The sequence below is a fragment of the Cnephaeus nilssonii genome (genome assembly GCF_951640355.1).
Source record: "Cnephaeus nilssonii genome assembly, chromosome: X".
Classification (NCBI taxonomy): domain Eukaryota; kingdom Metazoa; phylum Chordata; class Mammalia; order Chiroptera; family Vespertilionidae; genus Cnephaeus; species Cnephaeus nilssonii.
In genome coordinates, this window is record NC_137071.1 from 122,132,517 (window position 1) to 122,152,779 (window position 20,263).

The window sequence follows — 20,263 nt, forward strand, 5'->3', positions numbered from 1 at the left end:
CTTCCCAGGGTCACACAGGTCCCAGCCCCCAGCGCTTACACTTTCGATTGCCTCTCGTCGGTCCACTCCTGCTTTGTGTTCTGGAGAGCTTGCGTCTTCTGCTCGTCCACCTGGACATAGTCTACTCTCTGCTCTTCTGAAAGGAGAAGTTTCTGAAGGGGGCGGGGAGGGGAACAAAAAGGTTTTCGTTACATTTAATAAAAAATTCGGGAAAAGGCCCTGGCTGGTTTGGCTCAGTGGATAGAGTGTTGGCCTGCGGACTCAGGGGTCCCGGGTTCGATTCTGGTCGGGGGCATGTGCCTGGGTTGCGGGCACATCCCGGGGGGTGGGGGGGTGCAGGAGGCAGCTGATCGCTGTTTCTCTCTCATCGATGTTTCTATCTCTGTCCCTCTCCCTTCCTCTCTGTGGGAAAATCAATAAAATATATATAAATTTTTTAAATTCGGGAAAAGGTCAGTCCTTCCACGGAATATTCCAGTGTTAAGTATTTGCTGCCCCTTCTTTCTGAGTCATTCTCTGCAGAAGCGTTATTATATTTTGTGTCTGCGTATGAATAGCTCTTCACCTCTGCTCCCTTCAACTTGGCTCTAGCCATCTGACTTGCTTTGACTAATATAATGTGAGTGCAAGTGACACGTGCCGATCCTGCAGAGCAGGGGTGGGGAACGTCCGGCCCGTGGGCCGTATAAGGCCCAAGAAATCATTTGGTCTGGCCCTGCCAAGGCATTAGGGGTGAGTTAATTAAATGTTTGAACAAATATAGCAGGCTCATTTTCAAGGTGATAATTTTGTATGGCCCGAGAATGGTGTTATAAATATCTAACTGACGCCTGGCAGATAAAAGTTTCCCCACCCCTGCCAGGGAAAAAGAGGCATCCTGTGATTCTGCAGTCTCTCCTTTTCCCCTGCCAGGAGATCAGCTTGCCTCAGCTAGCCCCACCAGACCACTGTACCGATTTTTCGGTAATTTCCGAATCTGCCGTTATACCGCTGCACCTAATTTTCGGTACTTTGCCTAGTACGTGAAAAAAATGTGTCACAAACTAAAAATAACCAACCAATCGTGGTCAAACCTCATGGTTAGCCATTGCAAATGTCTGCCCCCATGTGTTTGAATTGACTTTGTGTGGTTTGACGTGAAAAAATTCTGAAAATTCACAATGAAACGAGCGGCTGATGAACCAAGCACTTCAACAGGAAAGCGAAGTAGGTCTAGGCTTATCACAGTCCAACAGGTGATAGATACTTTGGTTGATTCAGACTCTGAGGTGGAATATTGGCGCTAGATGAAAGGTAGACCTATTTTCTACAATGTCTCCAAGTTCCATCTTATTCTAACCACTTGTTTGCATGTAACTAACATTTTTCTCTATCATGTTGGTTTTTTCTCTTTAATGCTCAGGAGCCCAGGTATAGGGGACAGTTAGGTTCAGGGCCTCAGGTCTGGTAGGACTAGAGTTGGTCCTTCTGCCTGGGCCCTGGATTGAAGATGACCCAGAATACCAGTAGTGGATTGTCCCAGTAGCAACAACCGAAAAAGCCTTTTCTGTTGCAAGACACTGAGATTTGGGGGATGTTTGTCTTGACTGAATAGCCTACCAAAACGGACTAATGCATCTTTTTTACTTATTGGTCTCACCTTTCTGACCAGCTTTTCTGGAATATCAGTTCAGGTTTTTGGAATGAAATTAGAGGTAAAGGAGAAATGGGAGTTCATCCCGCAAAAGGAAAGAGAAGTCTTCCAGACTTTTTTTTTCTACATACCTACACACATACACACACACACACACACACACACACGCATGCGCGCGCAAATCATACCATATATCCTGTTTGGCAGGTTGCTTTTCTCATCAAACAATACACTGTTAGGCACAGTTTAAATTATGACCACCCCTTGATTGAAAATATTCAGCTGTTGTCCACTGCTTACCATTCATTCATTCCACGGCTTACACTAGTTACACGGGCAACACTAGTTCATGGGCAACACTAGTTAATGGCTAGTGTTGCTTACATGTACTTATTCATTTAATCCTCACCACAGGCATCAACACAGGTGTTATTCTTTCTGATCCCCACATTGCAGACTAGAACACTACCCAAAAGAGTTGAAACTGTCCAACCTGGCCTTTGAGGCCCTTTACTGAGGGATTCCGATTCCAACTGAGACCTCCTGTCACCAATCCCGAGCCTAGCCACACTAGACCATGACTCCTGTTCTAAGCAGGCCTTTCCGATGCCTGAAGTGCCCTCTACCTCACCCTCATCTCTGCCAGAGAATTTTTTCCATAAGCTTTATGGTCCAAGTTTTAAAGGGTACAAATACTACAAACGTGTATGTATACAAGCCGACCTTGAAGATATTGCAGGTTCAATTCCAAAACACTGCAAGAAAATGAGTGTCGCCATAAAGCGGGTTGTAATCTTTTTGCTGGTGAAAGGCCTTGTCTAAAACACATCTGTGGAGCACAATAAAGTGAAGTGCAATAAAACCAGGTCTGCCTAGCCCTAGCTGGTTTGGCTCAGTGGATAGAGCGTCGGCCTGCAGACTGAAGGGTCCCAGGTTCAATTCAAATCAAGGGCACATGCCCAGGTTGTGGGCTCAATCCCCAGTAGGGGGTGTGCAGGAGGCAGCCAACCAATAATTCTCTTTCATCATTGATGTTTCTACCCCTCTCTCCCTCTCCCTCCCTCCCTCTCTGAAATAAATAAATACACACACACACACACACACACACACACACACACACACAGGTCTGCCTATACATCCAAAGAATATAACCTAGAGGGAATACAGGAGGATTTCTGGGAGGCAGAATCAGGGTTGGTTTTAATATTCTTCACTGTACATGTCTGTATGCTTAAGACTTTTCAAAGAGAACATGCATGGTTGAATCATCAGAAAAATCTGAACAGAAATGAAATCTGGGAATTCTCAAACATAAAGTCCTTCCTACCTGCTGTACAGGAGCTGGTGACGCTGAATTGAAGTCCAGGGCTAAGTAATCCAGGCTGAATTTCTTTGTCCACATCACAGAACCACCGCTCAGGGAGTTGCCTGTTCGGTGTTCCTCCTAGGAACCAACATCACAGACTCAGGTTAACAATGTCTGGCCAGGCTGCCCAAGGGAAGGAGGGTGAGTCGTGTCTTCACTTGAACAGCTGCCGTCAGATCATAACAGACTAGTCTGATGAGCCCTGCGCAGCTCATCCTGCATGTTAGAGTGAAAGGAGGCATTTGAAATAAAAAAAATAGCCAATCCAGTCTTCACATGAAGCTGTCCCTTTATTCACCATGAAAACAGTTGGCCAGCCCTAACCGGTTTGGCTCAGTGGATAGAGTGTTGGCCTGCGGACTGAAGGGTCCCAGGTTCGATTCCAGTCAAGGGCATGAACCTTGGTTGCGGGCACATCCCCAGTAGGAGGTGTGCAGGAGGCAGCTGATCGTTGTTTCTCTCTCATTGATGTTTCTAACTCTCCCTCTCCCTTCCTCTCTGTAAAAAATCAATAAAAAATAAAAAAACAACAGTTGGCCAGGCCCAGTCAGTGTGGCTAAGTGGTTTGAGCATGGAAGTGGTTTGAGCAATGAACCAGGAAGTCCTGGTTCGATTCCCAGTCATGGCAAAAGCCCAGGTTGTAGGCTCGATTCCCAGTAGGGGCGTGCAGGAGGCAGCCGATCAATGATTCTTTCTCATCATTGATGTTTCTATCTCTCTCTCCCTCTCCCTTCCTCTCTGAAATCAATAACAAATAAATTTTTAAAAAGAAAACAGCCAGAATCTTCCCCCAAGAAGAATTTGTTTTATGGATCTGACGGGCCCACGATACCTTAGAGATTAAATCCTGAAAAGATCAACCACACTTATTAAAGCTCTAGTAAAGCCACCCCAATTGCACTTAAAGATACTTTATACGATACAATGATAACATGGATGTAACACTCACCCACGGACCTACCACCAGCTTCACAAATGGAATACTACCATTAGCCATGAAGTGCCTATTCCCCCTTACACCTCCTTCTCTCCCCGCAAGAGGTTAAGCACTATCTTGAACTTGGTACTTCCCACTCCTTTTCTTTTTAAATATGGTTTTGTGAGTGTTTTAAGTACTGTCCTTAAGTCACATACTATTTACTGGTAGTTTTGCCTGTTTTGAACTTCTATCAATACAACCATATGGTATGTATTTTTGGTGGCTTCCATTTTGGCTTCATATTACATACTTCGCATTCACCCATGTCGATGCAGTAGCCCTATTTCGTTCATTTTCATTGGAATAGATGATTCCATTGCATGACTTAACTGTTTCACTACCAGTGACATTTGAGTTGCTTCCAGTTATAAGAAATGGTGCCATAAGCATTCGTGCACCTGCAGAAAAATTTCTATCCAACAAAGTACTGGAAAGCAAGTAGGCCAGAAAAAGAAATGAAAGGCATCCGAACTGGGAAAGAAGCAAAATAACCTGTTTGCGGATAACATGGTCTTATATATAGAAAACTCTCAAGATTCCACTCAAAATAACAATAAACTCAGCAAGGATTCACCCTAAATTTGAATGCATTTCTATACACTAACAATGAGCAATCTGAAAAGGAAATTAAGAAAAGCACTTAATTTACAATAGCATCAAAAAGAATAAAATATTTAGGAATAAATTTAGCCAACGGGACAGACTTATACTCTGAGAACTACAAAACATTGCGGAGAGAAAGTTGAGCACACATAAATAAATGGAAAGACACCCTCTATTCATGGATTGGAGGACAGGAAGGTTTAATGATTAAGATTACAACATTAGCCAAAGCAATCCATAGATTCAAAGCACTCTCTATCAAAATCTCAATGGCATTTTTTGCAAAAGGTAGAAAAAGCCATCCTAAAATTCACATGGAATATCAAGGAGCCCAGTCAATGTTGAGAAGGAAGAGCAAAATTGAAGGACATTTCCTAATTAAAAAAACTTGCTATAAAGCTGTAGTAATCAAAACTGTCATACTGGGATAAGGACAGACATATAGATGAATGGAATAGAATAAAGAGTCTAGAATAACCTTCACACATATGGTTAATTCATTTTCAAGGATGGTGCCAATTCCAGCGGGGAAAGGACAGTCTTTCAAACAAATAATGCTGGGAAAACTGGATATCCACATGCAAAAGGATGAAAGTTGCACCCTAACATTCGATAATATACAAAAAGTAACTCAATTTCTTATTAATTGTAAACAAAGGTTTTACTTTACCTTTAATGTAATCTGCCTAGAAAAGGATTCTATGTTTCGTCATTATCAGGTTTCTCTGAATACTTAAGAAAAATTAGTCTTTTCTATTAAAAAAAACAAAACTTTTTTACAACTATGTAGCTTTCTGTATTTTTGCCTTTGAAAATCTTTTAATTGTCACTTTGGTTGGATGGATGATGAAGTATTGTTTCACACACACACACAAATTAACTCAAAATGGATCAAAGACCTCAACATAAGAGCTAGAACTATAAAAGAAGAAAACATAAAGGAAAACGTCATGGTACTGGATTTGGCAATGATTTATTGGCTATAACATAGAAACCACAGGCAATAAGAGAAAAAAATAAATTTGACTTCAAGATTAAAAACTTTTGTGCATATAAGGACACTATCAAGAGAGTGAGCCCTAACCGGTTTGGCTCAGTGGATAGAGCGTCAGCCTGCGGACTGAAGGGTCCCAGGTTCGATTCCAGTCAAGGGCATGTACCTTGGTTGCAGGCACATACCCGATGGGGAGTGTGCAGGAGGCAGCTGATCGATGTTTCTCTCTCATCGATGTTTCTAACTCTCTATCCCTCTCCCTTCCTCTCTGTAAAAAATCAATAAAATATTTTTTTAAAAGAGAGTGAAAAGATAGCCCACAGAATGGGGGAAAATATTTGCAAAATATCTGATAAGAGGTTAATATCCATAATATATTTTTTAAAAACCTTGTACAGCTCAAAAACAAATAACCCAGTTCAAAAATGGGCAAAGGAGCCTTGGCTAGTGTGGCTCAGTTAGTTGGAGTGTCTTCCCATACACCAAAAGGTCGTGGGTTCGATCCCCAGTCAGGGCACACACCTAGGTTGTGGGTTCGGTCCCATATGAGGCAACCAGCTGATGCTATGTTCCTCTCTCCTCTTCTCCTCCTCTTTCTCCCTCTCTCTTCCCTCCTCTCTCAAAATCAATAAACATATCCTCGGGTGAAGATCAACAACAACAAAAAATGAAGACCAGTGAGCTCAATTAGACATTTCTCCAAAGAAGATATAAGCACATGAAAATGTGCTTACCATCAGTAGTTATTAGGGAAATGCAAATGAAAACCACAATGAGATACTTCACACACATTAGGATGGCCATTATACAAAACCAACAAACAAAAAAAGGGAATACCAAGTGTTGGTGAGGATGTAGAGAAATTGGAACCATTTTGCATAGCTGTTGGGAATATAAAATGGTTTGGCCACTGGAAAACAGTTTGGTGGTTCCTCAAAAATTATGCATACATTACCGTGGAACTCGGCAATTCCACCTCTAGGTATATATCTGAAAGAATCGAAAGCCAAGATCCAAACAGATGCTTGTACACCAATGTTCACAGAAGCATTATTCATAATAGCCAACAGGTAGAAACAACTCAATTGTCTACCAACAGATGAATAGGTAGACAATAAGTGGTGTGTGCATACAATGGATTATTAGCCTTAAAAACTGAAATTCTGATACACGCTGCACTAGGGATGAGTCTTGAAAATACTATGCTAAATGAAAGAAGGCAGATACAAAAGGACAATATTGTTATGATTCCACTTATAAGAGACTAGTAGCCCTGTGCACGAATCTGTGCACCAGTAGGTTGCTGCCGCCCTCCTGTAGCTCTCCGCCTGCTGCCCCGCCCTGCTGCCCCACCCTCCTGTAGCTTCCCCTGCCCCCCTCATAGCTTACTGCCCTGCCCCCTCCTGTAGCTCTCCGCCTCCCGCTTGCTTGCTGCCCTGCCCCATCCTGTAGCTCTCTGCCGCCAACTTGTAGTTCAATGCCCCACCCTCCTGCAGATCCATGATCTGGTCGTTACGCAGCCATTCGTTACATGGTCAGTCGTTACACCTCAAGGCCTAACGGATAATTAGCATATTCCTCTCTTATTAGGATACCTAGAATAGGCAAATTTACAAAGACAGAAAGTAGAATAGAGGTTACCAGGGGCTCACTGGTCTTTCTCACAAACTCAGAGATCAGAAATGAACTGCTAGTGTCTGGAATGCCTATGCACTTGCTTCTATTTTGTTATAGATTCACTTCCCTTTTCTGTTCTCTGGAGACAGAGCACAGCTGGTCCAGCATCCTTTCTTTATAAGAGTGTTTTCTTCTACAAGTTTCCCAAGGGCCATTACTAAGTGTGAAAAACATTGGGAAGATCACAGCACATTTGTATATGAGTCACTTTCCATCTGCATATGGTTAAGTGCACTTACAGCGCAATTTTTATCAAACAGAAAGGCAAAATAAAGCCTTTAATTACTGCTTCACTGGAGATCACTGTTTCCAGATTCTGAATTGCCTATTATCCTCATGTATAGGAGGGCAAAACTGTCTTCTCAAAAGTATATAGGGCGCCTGGCTGGCATGGCTCAGTGGTTGAGCATCGAACTATGAATCAGGAGGTCACAGTTCGATTCCCAGTTTGATTTCTGGTCAGGGCACATAAGTGGGTTGCGGGCTCCATCCCCAGTAGGGGGCATGCAGGAGGCAGGCAATCAATGATCCTCTCTTACCATTGATGATTCTATCTCTCTCTCCCTCTCCCTTCCTCTCAGAGATCAATGTGTGTGTGTGTGTGTGTGTGTGTGTGTGTGTGTGTGTGTGTGTGTGTATAAAGTATATAAAGTCACATTGCCTTGAACATTGTCCAAGATCCCTTTTCAAAATTTCATAGTTCAAACAGAGATTCTCTCTAGAGAATTATTTCTAGAGTTCCTACATTTTACTTTATTTTTAAAATTTATTGATTGTCGACAGTATTACAGGTGTTCCCCTATTTCCCCCACCTTTTCCCCCACCACCCAGGCCCCACCCCACCCCAGGCCTTCCCCACACTATTTATTGTCTGTGTCTATGAGCTGCGCATATATGCATATTAAATTCTTTGGTTAATCTTTTTTAAATTGTGGAATGGGCACAGTTCCAGTTAAAGGGTCTGATAATTGTCAGAAGTACTAAAAGCCCCTTCTCCTCTTCAAGACCCATATTCTCAAAGAGAATCCAAGCTAAAGAGAATAGAAGGGATAGGAGAGGGCAGGAGGGAGAGGTTAGGACTAGAACTGTAAATGGTTCATCAAAGGACAGAAATGTCAGGTCTCTAGCCCAGCCGGTGTGGCCCAGTGGTTGAGCATCGACCTATGAACCAGAAGGTCAGGGTTCAATTCCTGGTCAGGGCAACATGCCTGGGCTGCGGGCTTGATCCCCAGTGTGGGGTATGAAGAAGGCAGCCGATCAATGATTCTCTCTCATTGTTGACATTTCTCTCTCTCTCTCTCTCTCTCTCTCTCTCTCTCTCTCTCCTTTTCTCTCAAATAAATAAAATATATATTTTTTAAAAAGACATGTCAGGCCGAAACCGGTTTGGCTCAGTGGATAGAACGTCGGCCTGTGGACTGGAAGGTCCCAGGTTTGATTCCGGTCAGGGGCATGTACCTTGGTTGCGGGCACATCCCCAGTAGGGGGTGTGCAGGAGGCAGCTGATCAATGTTTTCTCTCTCATCGATGTTTCTAACTCTCTATTCCTCTCCCTTCCTCTCTGTAAAAAATCAATAAAATGTATATATTTTTTAAAAGACATGTCAGGTCTCTATCCACTCAGATCTACAGAAAGACCCCTATAACAGGAGTCTCCAAAGAGTAAGACACAAGCAAAGCCCAGGGCAACTCCACTCAATGGGACTCTTAAGTGATTCATCCTTTGGAAGGTTCAGGGGCAGTCAGGGCAGGGCCACCTGTGGTCTGGTGGAGGGAACCATCCGACGTGTGAGTTTTCACAGCTTAGATCTGGATATCCAGGGAACTACACACCTATTGGGAGCCAATAGGATATCACAACCCTGGTGAAAAGAATGACTGACATTTCCATTTTCCCATGACACATGCCTAAACCCTGGGTACTCTTGAAATACGGTGGCGTCGACATGGTACAAGGAACGAAATATCGCAGGGAACAATACCACCTTCAAACGATTTGTTCGCAGTCTAGAAAAACACTGCAGCCTATTACAACCAAGTGGCTGTATTAAGATTGCATGGGGCTTTCTGAAGTATATGTTTCCTTCCTAATGAACTCTTAGAATAGAGATTGGAGTGCAGAATAAGAAGAGTATGAAAAATATAGGATTACCATCTGGATGTAGCTTTCTTCCTCTTCTCTGGAAACAGAATTGGCAAAAAATCTTGCAGAATTAATACCGTTTCTTCCTGGAGAGAGAAAGCTGGTCCGATTGCTAAGAACAAAAATATAGATGAGGTCAAAGCAATGTCTTACAGCTGCTCTGAAAGCCAGCCAGGAACTGACATGGCCCCTGTGGGGTTTCAGCCCTCCCCTTCCAGATACAACTTCCTTCCGGCCAAAGCAATTCTTAAAGCAGTAGAGACTGCCCGGCAGCTTCTGTCCTACTCTGGGGCAAATGACTCCCAATTCTCAAAGGCTACTTTTTTTCCAGGCCCTCCTCGTGACACAGCTCATGAGCTTTCTAGAAACAGACCAAGGCAGCAGATCATTTAGAAAAAAACCCACTCCTCCTTTGGGGCTCTCTTGTTTCCATTCAAAATAAACAGGAGCCCGGTCAGTGTGTCTCAGTGGTTGAGCGTCAAGCTATGAACCAAGAGGTCACGGTTCGATTCCTGGTCAGGGCACATGCCCAGGTTGTGGGCTTGATCCCCAGTGTGGGGCGTGCAGGAGGCAACCAATCAATGAATCTCATCATTGATGTTTCTCTCTCTTTCCCTCTCCTTTCCTCTCTGAAATCAATAAAAATATATTTCAAAAGAAAAGAGCCTATCTTTGCTGATACCGGACTTGTAGCATGCAAATAAGGTCCGGATCTACAGTACAGCTATTTGTGGCCATGAGGATTGTGCAACAAAGAAGAGTTCTTCAAAGAAAGAGGAACAGGCAAATGTGAAGAGAGAAGTAAACGTGAGAGATGGAGAGAGATTCCTTGGGTTCCCGACAGCATTCTGTTCCTGATTCCAGTATCTTGAGAGGCTGTTATATTTCTTCCTTTGTGACCTACAATCACTTCTGGCTTGTGATCATGAAGCCCGTCCCTTCTTTTGCTTAAGCTACATCAAGGGTGCGTCAACTACGTTTCACGGAAGAGGCCTAACACCAAGACTGGGAGTGCCTGTGCTGAATGAGGCCCCTTGGAGCAATCAGAGACTTACCAAGGCACAGTGTGGGTCCTGGTTAGACAGGCATGTTCCCGGATGGTAGAGAGGTTTCTCAGGTCTAGCGGAGGTGGCCGTGCTACAAGATAACACACACGATATCCGGGAGGGTGAGTTCTCAGGAGTTCAAGGCCAGACTCTAAAGACTATAAAACTATGACATTGCACTTCGCTAGCACATCAAATGCAAATGGACGAATAAGCAAGCACCGATGACGAGTGTGGATTTCACTGTCCTACTCTTTCCTGCCTCACTGGGAGTAGAGAGAGGACCACTACTGAGCAAATGGTCACATGACCAGCTGGAGGTGACAATGAGGCCAGACAGTCAATATACACTTAGTAAGGACTCATTATACTATGTCAGGCGTGGTTCTAAGTCAGGGGTGGGGAACCATTTTTTCTGCCAAGGGCCATTTGGATATTCATAACATCATTCGTGGGCCATACAGAATGATCAACTTAAAAATTAGCCTGCTGCTTGGCTGGTGTGGCTCAGTGGTTGAGCACCGAGCTATGAGGCAGGAGGTCACGGTTTGATTCCCAGTCAGGGCACGTGCCCGGGTTGCGGGCTCCATCCCCAGTGGGGTGTGCAGGAGGCAGCTGATCCATGCTTCTCTCTCATCGTTGATGTTTCTATCTCTCCCTTTCCCTTCCTCTCTGAAATCAATAGAAATATATATATATATTTTAATATATTTTATTGATTTTTTACAGAGAGGAAGGGAGAGGGATAGAGAGTTAGAAACATCGATGAGAGAGAAACATCGATCAGCTGCCTCCTGCACACCCCCCACTGGGGATGTGCCCGCAACCAAGGTACATGCCCCCGACTGGAATCGAACCTGGGACCCTTCAGTCCGCAGGCCGACGCTCTATCCACTGAGCCAAACCGGTCAGGGCAGAAATATATTTTTTTGAAAATTAAATAAAATTTAAAATTCAGTTTCTCAGTTGCACTAGCCACACAAAGTTCTGTTGGACAGCATTGCTGGAGAAAATTAACCGGACAAAAGGATACTATCTACCTCCAAGTTACAGGTCCCTGCTAAATAGTTCCTGACCAGAATGAATGGTTATTTCCTCTGAACCTCGTAAGACAGGGTCTGTTCTCCTATTTAGTACAGACTCCATAATTCTTCTTCTTCTTCCAGATGTTTTTTATATATCTTCTTTCCTCTCAGACTGAGAAACCCTCCTTGCTTCCTCATCTTCGCATCCCACCCCGTGCCCAGAATAGCACTCTACACCCTGTAAATGTGATTTGACTCAAATTGAACGGGTGAGACTGGAAGGGACCAGACATGAGTAAGGGATTTAGTTACCAGCTTTGGGCACGGCCGCCTGAAGGAGTAGTTTTCCCCAAGGGCAAAGAGGGGGGGAAGGTACCAGATGTGAGGGTCTGAGATCAGTCACGGTACCGCATACATCCTGGGAATCACATAGCCCTAACTAGGCAGGTGACAGTGAGCGGGAATGAAGTTAGAAAGTGACTTGGACCTGCTTTTCCTCTTTCCCCCTTCCCCTCTCTCCCTGCCTGGCCATGCTGCTCAGCAGACCAGAGAGGCTGCCTGGGAGCAATGCAGAGGCTTTAGGTCAGGCGTCCTCAAACTACGGCCCGCGGGCCACATGCGGGTGTTTTTGCCGTTTTGTTTTTTTACTTCAAAATAAGGTATGTGCAGTGTGCATAGGAATTTGTTCATGGTTTTTTTTTAAACTATAGCCCGGCCCTCCAACGGTCTGAGGGACAGTGAACTGGCCCCTGTTTAAAAAGTTTGAGGACCCCTGGTTTAGGGAGCTCTGTGCATACAAGAGGCAGACTGCTCACCTGAAACAACTCAGCTGCTAGGCATGCACAGGACACTGAATGATAAGTTGTATATGATCAGGTCTGACATTTAGAAATCAGTGCCAGCCCTGGCTGGTGAGGCTCAGTTGGTTGAGCATCAATCGCCCCACGCACCGAAGAAAAGCTGCCGGTTTGATTCCTGGTCAGGGCACATGCCCGCATTGCGGGCTCAATCCCCAGTAGAGGGAGTATAGGAGGTAGCCCATTGGTGTTTCCCTCTCTCTCCCTCTCCCTTCCTCTCTCTCTCAAATCAATAAAAACATATATTTTTTAAAAAGAAATTAGTGGCCCTAACCAGTTTGGCTCAGTGGATAGAGCATCGGCCTGCGGACTGAAGGGTCCCAGGTTCGATTCCGGTCAAGGGCATGTACCTTGGTTGCGGGCACATCCCCAGTGGGGGGTGTGCAGGAGGCAGCTGATGGATGTTTCTCTCTCATCGATGTTTCTAACTCCCTATCCCTCTTCCTCTCTGTAAAAAAATGAATAAAATATATTTTAAAAATAAAAATAAAAAAGAAATTAGTGTCAAAGGCCATTCTCGGCTGCCTTGTAGAAAGAGGGCACTGTGAAGACATTCAGGTGCTGTTTTAAATAAGAGACGCCTTGCCCTAGCCGTTTTGGCTCAGTGGACAGAGCATCGGCCTGCGGACTGAAGGGTCCCAGGTTCGATTCCGGTCAAGGGCATGTACCTTGGTTGCGGGCACATCCCCAGTAGGGAGTATGCAGGAGGCAGCTAATTGATGATTCTCTTTCACCGATGTTTCTAACTCTCTATCCCTCTCCCTCTCCTTCTCCCTTCCTCACTGTAAAAAAAATCAATAAAATATATTTTTAAAAAAATAAAATAAATAAGAGACGCCTGGTAGGTTCCATTCCCATCCACCATCATTTCTTTCTGGGCCGTTTGCCTCTGGAATGAACTTGGCTTTGGAGGCTGTATTCGCAAGGCCTGTAAACCTGCTGGCTCCTTTCATCATGGTAACCTGGGGCAGCGAGGTTCCCCGGGCCTTCCCATTCAATTCCATTCAATTCCATTTCTCCTCACCCTGAAACTTGCCAGTCCTCTAGGATGGTTCCTCTAGTGCCTCCTTCCCAGAAAGGGCCAGGAAGGAAACCCCGCATGGCCGCTCCCCTCAACTACACAGCAGGCCCGGCCCCATGGCTTACGTTTCCTCTGAGGCTTGAGATCTCTGTTCACTGGAGGAGGTTCCAGGTCCGCAGGTAGCTTGGGCAGTGGGCTCGCGATGCTTCCTGAGCTCATGGGGATGTAGTCGTCAGGGCTGCACGGGGCTCGGAGACAAGCAGCGGCGATGTGGGGGCCCATGGGCACGTAGCCGTCCTCGGCACTGGCTGATGTCGTGGGGTACATTGGGGAGAACCTGCTCGGCTGCAAAAGAACAGGTACAAGTTGGAAAGCACAGAACAGTCATGGAAACTGCTGGCCGGTGGGCAGCCTCATCGACGCGCAGGGTTTCGGTTGCCAATGACCCAAGACGGTTATGAATGGATGCAAATGCTTTCAGTACAGAGTGATGCCTTCAGAGAGTCTACATCTGCTGCCCGCTCACACTGTTTTAATAGCAGGGACTCGAGTGTATTGACATTTTGATGTTTTTGGAACTGTTTTCCTTAAAGCTGAACATATTGACAAATGGCTATGATTCGCCTTTCTAAATAAAAGGAAACGAAACAAAAATTTTAAAAATTAAAAAATAAAGTGATGCCGTTAGTAGCTACCCCGAGTCAGGCAGGTGTCTGAACCATTAGAACCGGCAGCGTCCTTACAGAACGCCAAGTCCAGCAGTTTCTAAACAAATTCAAGCCTTAAGGGGAGATTGGAACGGTCCTCAGAGATTCAGAGTGTCAAAAGACTTCAAGGGCCCTGGCCGGTTTGGCTCACTGGATAGAGTGCTGGCCTGGGGACTGAAGGGTCCCAGGTTCGATTCCGGTCAAGGACATGTACCTTGGTTGCGGGCACCTCCCCAGTAGGGGGCGTGCAGGAGGCAGCTGATCAATGTATCTCTCTCATTGTTGTTTCTGGCTCTCTATCCCTCTCCCTTCCTCTCTGTAAAAAATCAATAAAATATATATTTTTTAAAAAAAACAACTTCAAGGGCTTAAAGGAACTCAAAGGGCCAAACTCACCAAATTTAAACTCAGCCGCTTGTCTCGGTGTCTTAAGGATTGGCCTTCTACATCAGCTGTAAGAAACAAGATGGGGTGGTGAGATATTCAGGACAACATCCCGTTAAACTAGGGTCCAGGCCGGGCCAGCGTGGCTCAGTGGTTGAGCATCGACCTACAAATCAGGAGGTCATGGTTCGATTCCCAGTCAGGGCACATGCCCGGGTTACAGGCTTGATCCCCAGTGGGGAGCATGCAGGAGGCAGCCGATCAATGATTTTCTCTCATCATTGATGTTTCTCTCTCTCTCCCTCTCCCTCTCCCTTCCTCTCTGAAATGAATAAAAAGATTTAACAATCAATCAATGAACAAACTAGGGTCCAAGAACCTATGCACTGTGGGACCCTGACCTCAGCTCCCAAGAGGCAGAGAAGCGTAACAGTTTCTATATAGCAAGTCTAGTTGGGCAGTCAGAACGGATGGAAATCAGACCAGATCTGGAAGAAGTTTGAGTATGATGGCTTTAGTTGTCTCGGTGAGTTAGGAAGAGATGTGGCATGTCATTAACAAATGCTTGTTGTATTTATTACATCAAGTTTCTGAGCTTAGAGATGGTGGAGACAGAGTGGAGGTTTGAGGAGAGGAGAGAAGGTGTGAGACACCGCTGGTGCTGATCAGGAGAGTAGGGTGAACAGAGAAGTAACAGCATTACCCAGCAGCACTAAGGGCTCGTTTGAGATCTGAGACCATGAATCGGTGACTGTGATTTTGTGCAGCAATAGTCAGCTACTCAGGTCCAGGCATGGAGAGAGAGGAAAGTGGAATTAAGACCAAATTAGAAACTTGTCAGATGGGTGTGACATAAAAATGTAGAATACTAGTTGAACTGAAAGAGATGTCCATAAAAAAAGTAAAGTTTAAAAAGAAGTAAAATTTTTAAAATATTAAAAGATCAAAAAATAAAGTTAGTGATCAACATGGAGTTGCTGACTTTTTATTGAGCTAAGAACATTAAGAACAAAACTTGAACTTATACCCATCACCATTATTTAATAGAAATATATTTAAAATGTTTGTAACCATGTAAAAAAAAATAAGAGGGGATGTCTGTAAGGCAGCAGGATACATGGGTCTAGACCAGGAATGGGGGACCTTTTTCCTGCCAAGGGAAATTTGGATATTTATAACTTTATTCACGGCCACACAAAATTATCAACTTAAAAATGAGCCTGCTGTATTTGGTCAAACATTCAACTAACTCACCCCTAATGCCTTGGCAGGGCCAGATCAAAGGATTTCTCAGGCCTTATACAGTCCTCAGGCCGGATGGTCCCCACTCTTGGTCTAGACTCTAATCCTATACAATAAAGAGCTAATATGCTAATTAGACCGAACAGCAGAACGACTGTCCGGACGACTGTCCGGACGACCTTCTGGATGAACCTGGAGCTGTGAGGGCCGAGCCCCTTGCATGAATTTCGACTCTGGTGAGATATAATGTTTGGGAATTAGCAGTTTAAAGATGTCAACCAAAACCATAAGAGTAGATGAGATTCTCTAGGTTGCAAATGTTAAGTGGAAAACCCAGCGAGTCCCAATATTCAAAGAGCAGGAAGATGAGCAGTGGCTCATTCCAACGGTGCAATCGCAGGGTAATGAGGCAAGTCAGGGGCAGGGCCTTCCCGCCTAAGGAAGAACGGCCAACAATGCTGACTGCTGGTGGCAAGCGGACCAGAGCCAAGTGTCCCCTGAGAAATCGGAGATGTCAAAGGTCAGGCGGTCTCTGAGAAATAAACCAGAGTCAACATCCTCTTAAAGGGAGAGAATAACTCCCATCTCCGAAAGATGTGATGGAGATTGATGGAATTAAGGATGTGTATTATATATGCACATACATGTACGTAGGTATGCTTCTATGTCTTCGAGGCTGCAGAAGTACCGGGGGGGTAAAAGCTACTCTGCAGTCATACTATATAGTTTAAAATCTCTACTCCCACCACTGATTAGCTGTGTGACACTGGATAAGGTACTTACACTCTCTGTGTCTCAATTTTGTAATCTGTAAAATCAGACCAATAATAGAATCTATTGCATAGGACTGCTGGAAAGGTTAGATGCGTTAGTGCACATGAAGGACCTAGTACAGTGCCTGGAATACAAAGAGTACTTAGATCCTAGAAATTATTATGGATGTTGTTGATAAAGAATGAGTGAACACAGTCCCCTAACTCCCTTTCCACGACCAGATCCCTACTGATGTCACCAAATAATACCAATATAAAGAAAACTCTGCCTGTCCGGTGTGGCTCAGTTGGTTGAGCGTAGCCCCACGCACCAGGAGGTCACAGTTCCATTCCCGGTCAGGGCACATGCCCGGGCTGCAGGTTGTATCCCCAGTGTGGGGCGTGCAGGAGGCAGCCAATCAATGATACTCTCATCATTGATGTATATATATCTCTCTCCCTTCCGCTCTAAAATCAATAAAAATATTTTTTTTAAAAGAGGAGGCAGGCCAAAACCGGTTTGGCTCAGTGGATAGAGCGTTGGCCTGCAGACTCAAGGGTCCCAGGTTCGATTCCGGTCAAGGGCATGTACCTTGGTTGTGGGCACATCCCCAGTGGGGAGTGTGCAGGAGGCAGCTGATCGATGTTTCTCTCTCATCGATGTTTCTAACTCTCTATCCCTCTCCCTTCCTCTCTGTAAAAAAATCAATAAAATATATTTTTTAAAAAATAAAAGAGGAGGCAGGCTTCTCTCCGTTCCTCAATATTTGCATCCAACACTTACCTTTCCAGGTTCTCACGTTATCCAAACCAGAGAGGGAGATCCTTCTTGGTGCCGCAGTGCATTCTGGCTTCCTGATGCTGCCGTGCCCACTCCACAGTAGCTGCTCCTCTGGGCGCCGTTCAGAGAGGTGAATTGGCTTAGGCGGGCGGGGAGGCGGCGTGTTGGACACAAGGTCTAGTTCTTTCACCCCGTAGGGTAAGGAGCGTTGGTTTTTGTCTACCTGAAGGGTGGGATTTAAGGAAGTTTCCAGCAGTGGGGAGGGAAAGTGGTCCCTGGCTGGCCCATTGACATCTCTGCTCCAGGTCAGGGCAGCCTGAGGCCTTGTGGCAGGTGCCTCCTGAGACCCATTCCTCTGGGCTGAGGGGTGGACCAGGTTAATGTAGGGCAGCGGCTGCAGGCCATCAATGAAAACATCGTCGAATGAAGTCTGTTCCAATGAACGGTCTGAGTTCGACCAGCTGTCACATCTGGTGGGTAAACTGAGGGAAGAAAAGCATGAACATTTGACTGCAATGCAGCAGGTGCCTGGCCGCTGTGGTAGGTCCCACAGCGGCACTGCTGATACACACTTGGCAGAAGTCTGAAGGAGAAAGCCACCCGCCCACCACAAAACCCAGGGGGCCTCACTCCCCGATCCTCAACGATCAGCTTTTATTTGACTTCTGTAGCTACATTCCCTCTACAACCCTCAGCCACACCAACCCCTGGATGCAGAAAAAAAAATAGTTGGTTTTTGTTTGTTTTTTTCATATGAAAATGCAAGGTTAGCCCTAACCGGTTTGGCTCGGTGGATGGAGCGTCGGCCTGCGGACTGAAGGGTCCCAGGTTCGATTCCGGTCAAGGGCATGTACCTTGGTTGCGGGCACATCCCCAGTAGGGCGTGTGCAGGAGGCAGCTGATCGATGTTTCTCTCTCATCGATGTTTCTAACTCTCTATCCCTCTCCCTTCCTCTTTGTAAAAAATCAATGAAATATATTTTTTTTAAAAAGAAAGAAAATGCAAGGTTAGAAGTGAAAGCCACAATGCTGAAATCTATGACTCATTTTGTTGAGTGTAACGCATGCTTCACCCTTCATAGCGGTTGACAGTGATCTGGCCCCACCTTGTCAGTCGCAGGAAGAGAAGCGAGGGCACATACACCCACTAGGAGATGATGCTACAGCTAAACGGGCTGACTTGGGCAGGCGCACTGAGCATATCTCAGTGACAGGCCCTGCAAGAGGAGGCAGCGTGGGCTCTGCAAACAGAGGAGCGTGCGTGGGAGAGGCCTGGCTCAGAGAGTCCGGCGCATGAGCATACCTGGCGTGGTGCAGTCTTCCACTCTCACAGTTGGACAGAATCAGATAATCAGGAAGGAAGAGCAACTCTGACTCACTTCTGGTTTCCTCAGTGGCTATGGTATTAGAGTGTGGGTCATCTCTTGGCAAGGGGGAGCTGACAGCATGGGCGGTGTGAAGGAAGCTGGCAGGGGATGGCTGGAGGGAGGAGGGCGTGTGAGTGAGGCTCTCCACGGAATCTGCTGGAGGAATCATTTCCCAGGTTAATGGTTAGGAATGGCTATAACACTCACTAGCAATTTCTCAAGCAGCATTTAAAGAAGCCAAATAGAAGATGCAAATCACAGCTGGTGTTTGTACTGATGGAGGAGACCATTTCCCCAAGCTATAAACAATGTCTGGGAAAGAGGGCCAATGTTCCAAGAGTGAAGTGTTGAATCAATTAAGAGGGAAAAAAAAAAACCACCCCAAGCATTCATGGTATAAAAATCTGCAGTTAAATAGTCTACACACGGCTTCTTTATGGCCTTCAGCCTCAGGCCTGCATCACTATTTATTCACTCAAAAAATGTACATACACATACACATACACACACACACATATATTTATGCATGTCAGATACATATGTATGTACTATGTATGTACTTACATATGCATTTTTATGTGTATATACACTGAGTGGCCAGATTATTATGATCTCTCAACGCATAATAATCTGGCCACTCAGTGTATAGCCTATATGATAAAAGGCTAATATGCAAATTGTCCCCGCAACCAGGAGTTCGACCAGCAGGCAGGCCAGCCAACTGCCCATGTCCCCCCCCCCCCTCCCCCCCCGCCAGGCTGGCTGGATCCCACCCATGCACGAATTCATGCACCGGGCCTTTACTATACACACACACACACACACACACACACACACAGTGTGGCCAGATTATTATGCGTTCAGAGATCATAATAATCTGGCCACGCAGTGTATGTACACATGTATAGATAGATGTCTATGTCTACAGGAATAGGCAAAAGTAGATTTACAGTTGTGAGCATGCAAAACTTAGTTTATTCTTTTTTTTTAATATATTTTTATTGATTTCAGATAGGAAGGGAGAGGGAGAGATAGAAACATCAATGATGAGAGAGAATCACTAATCAGCTGCCTCCTGCACACCCCACACTGGGGATCGAGCCCGCAACCTGGGTATATGCCTTGAAGGGAAATCGAATCGTGACCTCCTGGTTCATGGGTTGACGCTCAACCACTGAGCCATGCTGGCCGGGCAAATTTATTCTTATATTATTATTATTTATTCTTATATATTTTCCATGCAAACAACTTTAAACTAGTTTTGCCCACCCCTCTATATAGAACACCTACTTTGCACCTAATATAGGCCCAGAACTGTTTTAACTCTGCCAATACAGCCGAGACAAAGTCTGCCCTTACTGTCCACCCCAGGAGACAGACAAGTAACACATAAATAAAGAACACTGTGGATGATAGAGTGTTAATGACGTAGAAGGAAAAGGAAGGGGAAAATGGGGTGTTGTGATGGTTAGCGAAGCCCACATTTCTCAAGGAGCATAACATTCAGAAACTCCCAACGAAAAGCCTGCTTTTATTTCCCCTTTGAACCAAGTTGGCAGGAGTTCAGAACTCCGGAGGCAGAGTGACTCAGAACGGCCCGGGTTCAAGTCCAGGCTCTACTGTCTAGCTGTTGTGAACGTGGGCAATTGCGCTTCCTGCTCCGAGTTTCCTTCTCGGTACAGTGGA

The 20,263-nt window shown here is 45.3% G+C and overlaps 1 protein-coding gene across 1 annotated transcript in view; it reads right to left on the minus strand.

Annotated features, from left to right (window-relative positions):
- The window catches only part of GAB3 (GRB2 associated binding protein 3), a gene marked incomplete at its 5' end in the record, with an annotated part of 32,933 nt that overhangs the window by 3,192 nt on the left and 9,478 nt on the right, over positions 1–20,263 (minus strand). Inside the window, 8 exons of the mRNA XM_079764638.1 lie at positions 40–152; positions 2,961–3,077; positions 9,405–9,507; positions 10,451–10,532; positions 13,470–13,689; positions 14,448–14,503; positions 17,214–17,692; positions 18,514–18,730. Of these exons, the coding sequence (XP_079620764.1) occupies positions 40–152; positions 2,961–3,077; positions 9,405–9,507; positions 10,451–10,532; positions 13,470–13,689; positions 14,448–14,503; positions 17,214–17,692; positions 18,514–18,730 (1,387 nt within the window). The remainder of the gene's footprint in view (positions 1–39; positions 153–2,960; positions 3,078–9,404; positions 9,508–10,450; positions 10,533–13,469; positions 13,690–14,447; positions 14,504–17,213; positions 17,693–18,513; positions 18,731–20,263) is intronic.